The sequence below is a fragment of the Oncorhynchus clarkii genome, chromosome 32, assembly GCF_045791955.1.
Source record: "Oncorhynchus clarkii lewisi isolate Uvic-CL-2024 chromosome 32, UVic_Ocla_1.0, whole genome shotgun sequence".
Taxonomy (NCBI): Eukaryota; Metazoa; Chordata; class Actinopteri; order Salmoniformes; family Salmonidae; genus Oncorhynchus; species Oncorhynchus clarkii.
In genome coordinates this window covers 11,134,275-11,144,630 of record NC_092178.1, presented here as the reverse complement: position 1 = coordinate 11,144,630, position 10,356 = coordinate 11,134,275, and the positions used below count along the sequence as shown (strand labels likewise).

General features: G+C 43.3%; 1 protein-coding gene across 2 annotated transcripts in view; it reads left to right on the top strand.

Annotated features, from left to right (window-relative positions):
• Window positions 1-520: 520 nt before the first annotated feature.
• LOC139391826 (tumor protein D52-like) overlaps window positions 521-10,356 on the top strand; it is a 43,110-nt gene continuing 33,274 nt past the window's right edge. Inside the window, exon 1 of one of the 2 annotated variants that reach the window (XM_071139398.1) lies at window positions 521-739. In XM_071139398.1, the coding sequence (XP_070995499.1) occupies window positions 721-739 (19 nt within the window). In that variant the 5' untranslated portion in view covers window positions 521-720. The remainder of the gene's footprint in view (window positions 740-10,356) is intronic. The other variant, XM_071139399.1, reaches the window with a different exon arrangement.

Here is a 10,356-nt window from a genome sequence, read left to right as displayed (position 1 = left end):
TTTCTCTATTTCATTTTCAATAATTTTTCCAAAATGTCTTAAAACATGTTTTCACTTTGGCATTGTGGGTTATTGTGTGTAGATAGATGGGTGAGAGGGTGTAAATCTCGCCCGGGCCGTGCCCATATCCGCAGCAGGTCTCCAAGGTGAACAGCCTCTGGCATGTTAGAACAATCTTGGTAAGAGAAGTCGGCAAGTCAAATCCGTAACTTCGGGATAAGGATTGGCTCTAAGGGCTGGGTCGGTCGGGCTGGGGTGCGAGGCGGGGCCGGGCTCGAGCCGCGGCTGGGGCGCAGTGAGGGTATACTATAAAACAGGTTCAATGAGTTAGTCAGCTAACTTTGATCAACAGACAGAAATATAAATAACTGTTGGTTTTCTGGTTCATTGGGTGAGCTATACTTCGATATGTGTTTTTGGCTGTTGACTCAATTAGACCATGCCCATCTTTCCCCCAAAACATGTTTTTCAGAATATTTAGGCAAGTTAGCTGGATAACTCCTTGACTCTGCTTTGTATTATACCATTGTGGAGTTAAACAATTAACCACGTGCCTGGCTCTTGTTTACACTTTCTACGTACTCTACGGCTTGACGTCACAGAGGGCCCCACCCCTACTGCCTAGCAGCATGTGAGTGCGCAATACTGCTGGAGCGAAGTGGGGAACCTGCAAGCTTTTTGACCCAAAAAATAATAGCAGAAACAGCATACAGCGTAAGGATGGAGGAAGCATATCAAGGTAATGTATTTGCCATAGCACACATTGCAAAATTACATTCATATTACTGACAAGCATTTTTTTTAAACACTTTAGTTTGTTTTAAACCAAAGTTAACCAGCTAGCTGTAGGCTAGCCCCGGGAAGCCTGTGGAAGTTCCATCACAGACATAAATATATTTATAAGTAACCAACGTAGTTCATCTGTGTCGTTTATAGTGGAGCAAATTAAGCATAGTGGGCAAAACAAGCAAGGAAGTGACCAAGCACAAGCTAGCGAGATGCTATTGGCGCGTTGCAGCATGTATTAACATATTTCCGTTAGGAACGTGTGAAGTGCGCGTGTGCACAAACGCAATTCTTTAAAACTTAGTGCATTGTGTTCGTAACATATTTATGTTTTGGCAACAGACGAATCTATTGAGATAAAATGTTTAATCGATGAGAAAATTAGCAAAATGTCGGCCCGGTTTCACCTAGTTCCGTCCTCTCCCACTGCCCTTATGTGGTGGTGAGAAAGCAACGTTTATTAACGGTTGCTTCAAGTTTATAGCCCCAGTGACGTGTCTGGGTTACCCCATCGGGATTCGTTATAATTTTGGTTCAATTGCAGAAATCAGTTTAAAGAGGGTTTTGAACCCGGTGTAAATCACTGATGCATCACTACACGTCAAACCAATCAAATGCTTTACTTGGACGGAGCTCCGAAGGTGCTGTCCAGATTAGTGCGGTAGGAGAGACAGCGCGGTAGGAGAGACAGCGCGGTAGGAGAGACAGTGCGGTAGGAGAGACTGTGTGAGGACTAACGATGTCAACATAACACTGGTGACAAAACATTTTAGAAAGTTTGCAGGTTTTCACAGCTTTTATTTCGAGATGAGCTAAATCTGTGACAAGAGGGGAGAAATGGTCTACAGTGGTGGTCATATCAGTATTTCTGAAGTGATGTTTGACTGTAAAGGCTAGCATAAGGGACAACAAGTAGCTAGTCACAATGAGGTTAGTTTTGAGAAAAGCCAGAAAACCTTGTATGCTACCAAGGTATAACTAACTAACTAGCTAGTTCATTTTCTCACACGATTGTAAAGCCAACAAAATGTTTATTAAAACAGCATATTATTTACTTAAAAAGCTAGCTGTGTTAGTCACTAGTCTTTTCAGGGTCAGTGATACACAGGCAGTACATGGTTGTTCTATCTATGGGAACGACTGCAAAAATTTTGAAAGCAATATTGCTAAAACGAATGAAATTCAATGTAATGAAATTCAAATGTTTCCTGTAATGCTCATCTCTTGTAGCCTAATTGGCATGCCTTTATTTTCATAATGTACCTAAATTACAAGGGTTGGATTTGCACTAAACTATTTTATATGTCAGCATTTAAAAGACATGTACAAAATCTGGTATATGGTTTGCCTCATATACATTGTCTACTGGTAACATTTTAAATTGAGAACATACAGCTCAACATGTCAACAATGAGTTGAGCTATTCTCTGCTTCAGATGCCCATTAGGCCATAATGTCATCATACTGTAGGCCTATGGCAACATTGGCGATGCCATTTGACAGGGCTATTCATCGATCTTCTTACACGGGCCAGTGGTAAAAAAAAGTTCATGTCAGGGGGCCGGACGTTTTCCACATGCCATTATTCTTCGGGAAGAACTGTATAAAAAAAGAAACGCACACACACCATTAAAGCACTTCTTTTTTTTAATGAAATGTTGCTAAAAGTTATTAGGGAAGAAGTGGAGGAGCTCAACCAACACAGGTTGAAGTTCAACCAAAACATTTACCTAATAATTGAAAATTAGATAATCATTGATAACTATTTTATTTAAAAAACAATTAAAATTGTCTTAAGTAATTAGGTCATTTTTTAAATGATCTGAAAACTAAGCATCTCAATAAATACTACAAAGCTAGAGACAAATTCAAATGATGAAAAAAATTATCAACATGCCACATAGGAAGTAGAAACTGCTCAAAACCGCTGGAAACCACACTATAGACAAACACAATGGTGCTTGTCATTTTGGCACTGAATGTTGGATTTTTGCGGGATTTTTTTGGCATATCTTTTAATGTTCAGAATTGATTAAAGGGCCAGTCTAAATTAAGGAAGTTGAATAGCCACCAGTTGAGTAGTCCTGCCATATGATGAGCTGCAAAACAGATTTGCATAGCTGATATATTGAGAGAGTGACAATCAAATAAAACAGATTGGAGATCTTACATACTAAACCAAAAGGCAATGTTAATTTGAGAACACAACAGAGAGACAGAACCCTTTCCCCTCTTTATGGCAGGATTGTGAAAAGGCTAAAGTCTACAACACTTAGTCTGCTCTTACATGCTGACCAGACCGGACATGTCACGTGCGCGAGCGTCACAAAATAAATTTAGAAATCCATGTTATTCAATTATTGCACCCACACTGCTCGCGCGCGCAAACGAGCGTCTGCGATACCAAGGGCTAAAATAGAAATCCTTTCTATTTCTGATGCAGATCGCGCTGCAAGTCCTGCCTCTCCCATCTCCTCATTGGTTTATAGAAGCAGGTACCCACATGCCATCTCGTCATTGGTTATACCCACGTGGGTGATTGAAAGACAAACTGTTTTGCCGGTTGTGGTAATACTATGAAAGTGTAGATGCCGATCACCATATAAGTTCAAAGATGAAAAAGCCTGGAAAGAGGAGAGATGACTAGAAACGATTCGATTGGCCTTTTGGCCTTTTTATGTGTGCATTAATTGTCGGAGTAGAGGACCTTGTACATTTCAGGTAAAATAACAACTCAATGTTTATATCCCAGGCCGAATTAGCTAGCAACAGCAAGCTAACTAGCTAAATTGCCATGCATGTTTAATGCTTTTCGACCTGTCCCCAAATTAATGTAATTGGTTCAGAGTTTGTTTTGATATTTTAACCTGCGTGTCGTGATCGCGTTTGGTGTGGGGGGGACAAAATACATTTATGCACGATGGCGCACGCGAGCAGCCGGTTTGGGTTCGGTGTTATCATAACCTTTTCTAGTTTTGGGAACAGAAAACTGTATTAAGATCAAATGTTTCATTGATGAGAAAATGTGCAGAATGTTGGCCAAAATCCATCTCGTTCCATCTTCTCCCACTGCCCGCTAGTGGGCTTCCTCTCACTACATATTTGGTAGCATATGCTAGTTAACGCAAGTTCAGCCTTCTGCAGAAGCTTGTAAAAAGGTTCGATATACAATACAAGTAAAACAAGATACACTACATGGCCAAAAGTAGGTGGACACTCCTTTGAAATGAGTCGACTAAATCAGCCACGTACGTTGCTGACAGGTGTAATAAATGGAGCACACAGCAGCGCAATCTTTATAGACAGACATTGGCATTAGTATGGCCGTACTGAAGAGGCTGTATCACACATATGTCAGAGTCAAGGCCCGCGGGCCACATCCGGCCCGCAAGAAGGTTTTTTACGGCCCCTGGGATGATCTTGATTTATTATTAGAACCGGCCCGCAGCAAGCCGGCAGCCCGCAGATCTTTTACACGCACCAATACTACATTTCCCACAATGCAAAGGTGACGCACCGAGCAGTAGGCTGCTTCATTTCAATATTTATTGGCACAGCAGTCGTCAGCATCACAGTAAAATTAACTTTCAGATACCCATCAAAAATGGCAAAACGGAAGGTGGATACTGAGAACCGGGGGTTTCAAACAAGGTGGGAGTCGGAGTATATGTTCACGAAGGTAGCTGGAAAACCTGTGTGTCTTCTGTGTGGAGAAAGTGTGGCGGTACTGAAAGAGTATAATCTGAGACGACATTATGAAACGAAACACGCGGACAAAAACAAGAATATGGACATGGAACAAAGGCTACAAAAGGCAGAGGAATTAAAACGAGGCCTCAAATCTCGACAGGCTCTGTTCAAAAAAGCCAAATCACAAGGCCAGGCTGCTGTCAAGGCCAGTTTTATTTTGGCAGAAGAGATCGCTAAATCAGCCCGGCCATTTACGGAGGGGGATTTCATCAAAAACTGCATGATTAAAGTTTGTGACGAAGTTTGCCCAGAAAAAAGGCAACTCTTTTTAAATGTGAGTCTGAGCAGAAACACCATTGCCGAGAGAGTAGACCAGTTGTCCATCAATCTAAAAGAGCAGCTTGTGAAAAAGGGAAAAGATTTTATTGCATATTCCTTGGCTGTGGATGAGAGCACCGACATTTCTGACATTGCCCAGTTGTCAATTTTCATCCGCGGAGTGGACTCCAACCTAAGCGTGACAGAGGAGTTTTTGGCTTTACGTCCTATGCATGGCACAACTACGGGGCATGATTTGTATGAAGAGGTGTCAAGATGTGTAAATGAGATGGAGCTGCCTTGGGAAAAACTCGTGGGTTTGACAACCGACGGAGCACCTGCGATGTGTGGACACAGGAGCGGACTGGTGGCGAAGATACGGGAAAAGATGCAAGAGGAAAACGCGACAGGTGAGCTGACAGCTTATCATTGTATCATACACCAGGAAGCGTTGTGCGGTAAAGCCTTGAAAATGGAGCATGTAATGAGCATCATCACGCGCACAGTTAACTTTATCAGAGCCAAAGGTTTGAATCACCGCCAGTTCAAGGCATTTCTGACGGAGTTAGAAACGGAGCATGGTGATTTGCCTTATCACACAGAGGTGCGATGGCTAAGCCAGGGAAAGGTGCTTCAAAGATGTTTCGAGCTTCGTGAGGAGATTTGTCTGTTCTTGGACAGCAAAGGGAAAGACACAACACAACTCCGAGACGAAATGTTTCTGTGTGAAATGGCTTTTCTGTGTGACATTACGAGTCATCTGAATGCAATAAACTTGCAGCTGCAGGGTCGGGATCGTGTCATCTCTGATATGTACAGTACAGTGAAGGCATTTAAAACCAAACTGACTCTGTGGGAGACGCAGTTGCGGAAAGAAAATTTGAGCCACTTTCCCAGCTGCCAGACCATGAAAGAGAAGCTCTCTACCAGTGCGTTCCCGAGCACACAGTTGGCTGATAAAATAGGTATGCTTGCCGCTGACTTTCGACGCCGATTTGCTGACTTTGAAGCACAAAAAAGCAGGTTGGAACTGCTCGGTAACCCATTTGCTGTTGACGTGGAAAGCTCACCACCAAACCTCCAAATGGAGTTGATTGACCTCCAATGCAATGATGCACTGAGGGCAAAATATGCGGCAGTGGGTGCTGCGGAGTTCGCCCGTTTCCTCCCCGGCACAATGCCCCAGCTGCGCATCCAGGCTGCTCAAACGTTGTCTATGTTTGGCAGCACATACCTGTGTGAACAACTGTTTTCTTTGATGAACCTGAACAAAACATCACACAGAAGTCGACTTACTGCTGAACACCTCCACTCAATTCTGAGGATTTCTTCAGCTCAGAGCCTTACCCCGAACATTGATGAACTTGTGGAAAAGATGGGACACCACCAAGTATCACCCTCAACCTCAAACAAGTGAACATTACTGTGCAATCACATATTTAGAGTTTTTACTCAGTTCAAGTTTAAAAGTTAAAATTTAATATTTGTTTTCACTGCATGTTACTTCTCCTTAAACAAAGTGTTGTTTTTGATTAATAGATTTTTGCACTTTATTTTTTTGTATTTCAATCCAATTATATTTTAAAAATATTTCAGTTGAGTGGATGATAGAAAATTGCTATTATTGTTTTTTCTTTGAAGTAAATTTAGCCCACTTTTGCTAAAATAGAAAATATAGTCTACTGATGGTGCCTTGAATACCGGTTTCTTTCATTTAATGTTCATGTTATGGGGATATTTATATAAAGGAAATTTGTCTTTTGTGTCTGTTGAAAATTAAAGATTACTGACAGAGCCATAAGAAAATATTGCTTTATTTATCTGATCATATTGTAATATATTTGTTAGGTTTTCAGTAGGTTCAATTAGGTTCACTAGACTATATGCGTCATTTAAAAATTTTTCAATGAACATTCGAACAGTCCGGCCCTCGTCTTGTAGCTGATTTTTTTATTTGGCCCTCCGTCCATTTGACTTTGACACCCCTGCTGTATCACATCCGGCCGTGATTGGGAGTCCCACAGGGCAGCACACAATTGGCCCAGCGTCGTCCGGGTTTGGCCGCGGTAGGCCATCATTGTAAATAAGAATTTGTTCTTAACTGACTTGCCTAGTTAAATAAAGTTTATTTTTATTTTTAAAGAGCTCAGTGACTTTCAATATGGCACCGTCATAGGATGTCAGCTTTCCAACTAGTCAGTGCTGCCCTGCTAGAGCTGCCCCGGTCATCTGTAAGTGCTGTTATTGTGAAGTGGAAACGTATAGGAGGAACAACAGCTAGACCACACAAGCGCACAGAACGGGACCGGTTAGTGCTGGAAGTCTTTGTCTTTATTACTCAGACAATGACACAAGATATGGTAATTGAATGAATGGCAACGTAGAGCCTAATACAACCGATATGTTATATACTATATATACCAAAGTATGTGACTATGCAACACTCACTACCGAGTTCCAAACTGCCTCTGGAAGCAACGTCAGCACAAGAACTGTTTGTCGGGAGCTTCATGAAATGGGTTTCCATGGCCGAGCAGCCGCACACAAGCCTAAGATCACCATGCTTAATGCCAAGCGCCAGCTGGAGTGCTGTAAAGCTCGCCGCCATAGGACTCTGGAGCATGGTTTGGGCTAGGCTACTTAGTTCCAGTGAAGGGAAATCTTTATGCTACAAAATACAATGACATTCTAAACCATTCTGTGCTTCCAAATTTGTGGCAACAGTTTGGGGAAGACCCTTTCCTGTTTCAGCATGACAGTGCCCTATGTACACCGCAAGGTCCATACAGAAATGGTGTGTCGAGATCGGTGTGGAAGAACTTGACAGACTTGCACAGAGTCCTGACCTCGAACTTCATCTAAAACTTTTCTGATGAATTGGAACGCCGACTGCGAGCCAGGCCTAATCGCCCAACATCAGTGCCCGACCTCACTAATGATCTTGTGGCTGAATGGAAGCAAGTCCCTGCAGCAATGTTCCAACATCTAATAGAAAGCCTTCCCAGAAGAGTGGAGGCTGTTATAGCAGCAAAGGGGGACCAACTCCATATTAAAGCCTTCCCAGAAGAGTGGAGGCTGTTATAGCAGCAAAGGGGGACCAACTCCATATTAAAGCCTTCCCAGAAGAGTGGAGGCTGTTATAGCAGCAAAGGGGGACCAACTCCATATTAAAGCCTTCCCAGAAGAGTGGAGGCTGTTATAGCAGCAAAGGGGGACCAAATCCATGTTAATGCCAATGATTTTAGAATGAGATGTTCAAAGAGCAGGTGTCCACATACATTTGGCCATGTAGTGTAGTTCAATATTGTAAAAATGCTCATGTCTTGTTTTTTTCTCCAAAATTCAAAGAACAAGGAAGTCTCTGTCTGGTCCTCAACTTCAAAACCCAACCTCAAGTTAACTGTTACTTTGTTGCACGCTTTTGAAAAAAACAAAAGAAAGAAAATGAGTCATAATATTGGTTAACAATATATATATATATATATAATATTAATTCTCCGGTATTTTACAGAAGTATATTTATGCTTTGTTGCTTTGCAGTTATTTTCACTGAAGTGGGTTGAAAATAAGCCTTACCATGTTTGCTGCTGGAACGCCGACACACCACACCTTTAGATGTCACACCTACTTTACTGTGTACCAAATACAGACTGTTCTGGGCTTGAATCAATAACCCATTGATTACCGTTTACTGTATCTCTTTCGTCCTTTTTAAAGGTTTGTGATGATAGCCATTTTTAGCTTTATGTAGACAGTCATCATTCAATTGTCACAGTTTGGATGAAGGCGTAGCCTGTTGACATAGTAATGTTTGTTAGTTGGTAAGTGATACTGACGTGTACTGTTACCACTGTTCTGTGGGTCATTTGTTTACAGGATATTGGCTTGTAGTCTACCAGCACTCTTCAGTTTTACTGCCATCTCTGAAACGTTGTAAACAAGTCCTGTCTCTACATGTCTAGCCTAGTATTTTACGCCCAGAACTAGGCTACACATTGCACAAGAGCAATTCAGGTAGTAGCCAATGCCTCTTGAGCGTGTTGAGCAGCAGCAACACTCTCTACTTCTGCTTCCTCTCTCCAGTCCCCTATGACCCCTCACCCATCTGACTACTTCCCTGTTCTCCTCCCTCCTTCCCCTCTTCCCACCTACCGCTCGGTTTTCCATTCCTTCCAACATTCCTCTTGGAAGGTGGTTTGATGCAGGGTCAGACATGTAGCAGCTGAATGCATCCTTCCTGGCTTTGACTCCATCCCCCACCCCCTCCTATCTATCTATCTATCTATCTATCTATCTATCTATCTATCTATCTATCTGTCTCTCTGTCTCTCCTGCTGGGCAGCCATCTGCCTCGTGGCTCCCTCTCCTTCCTCCTCTCCCTTCATGTCTGTCTGCTCACGTCTCGCTGCAGCAGGTATACAGGCCAGGGAGCCATGTGTTGTTTAAACAGCAGATTAACAGGATGATGCCAGAGACAGTCTGGTTTGTGTACTCTGCAGGAGGGGCGGCCAGGTAGGAAGGCCTTTGTGACCTGCTTTTCTTTTCTTTCAGCAGAAATCGAGTGATCTGCTATGCAGGATGCTGTTTCCTGAAGTCAATCTGCTCGTTTTGTAGTATGTCTTTTTTTTTGGATAACATTGCATCTTTTTATGATGCTATTGCATCTAAGTAGTTTTTTTATCAAAAGCAGACCTGGCATTTAATAGCCTGCAAAAGGCAGCGTTCTTAACATACCACTGGAAATATGAAAAAGCGATCCTTTTTATTACCTTCGTCCATTTTCAACTCTGAACAGTTTGTCACTGTGAACTCTGTGTATGGATATGAATTGGCTCCGTTGCCAAGGTTTTCATCAGGGTGTCGTGACCACTAGTCCACGGTTTTTCTTCTTAGGCAGCTGTCATGGCAACAGAGTGAGAGGTTCAGTTGGCTGCCAGAGCTTCAGGTAAAAGCTACAGGAGTGATGATCTGTATCTGGAGCCAAATGACTATTATCAGCCACAGGGCCTAGGTTTCAAACATTAAGCATCAATTCAGATGAAAGAGTACATTAATGGCTATTTTAAGACACCTTTTTGAGGCATTCCCCTGGTATGAATATAGAGTGGTATCTATTTTGCAGACACTGCATCTCAGTTGTTAGCTGAGCCACTTGAGATCCTGGTTAGAGTCCAGGCCCTGTCGCAGTCGGCCGCGACCGGGAGATCCATGGGGCGACGGACAATTGGCCCAGCGTCATCCTGGTTAGAGTCCAGGCTCTGTCGCAGTCGGCCGCGACCGGGAGACCCATGGGGCGACGGACAATTGGCCCAGCGTCATCCTGGTTAGAGTCCAGGCTCTGTCGCAGTCGGCCGCGACCGGGAGACCCATGGGGCGACGGACAATTGGCCCAGCGTCATCCTGGTTAGAGTCCAGGCTCTGTCGCAGTCGGCTGCGACCGGGAGACCCATGGGGCGACGGACAATTGGCCCAGCGTCATCCTGGTTAGAGTCCAGGCTCTGTCGCAGTCGGCCGCTACCGGGAGACCCATGGGGCGACGGACAATTGGCCCAGCGTCATCCT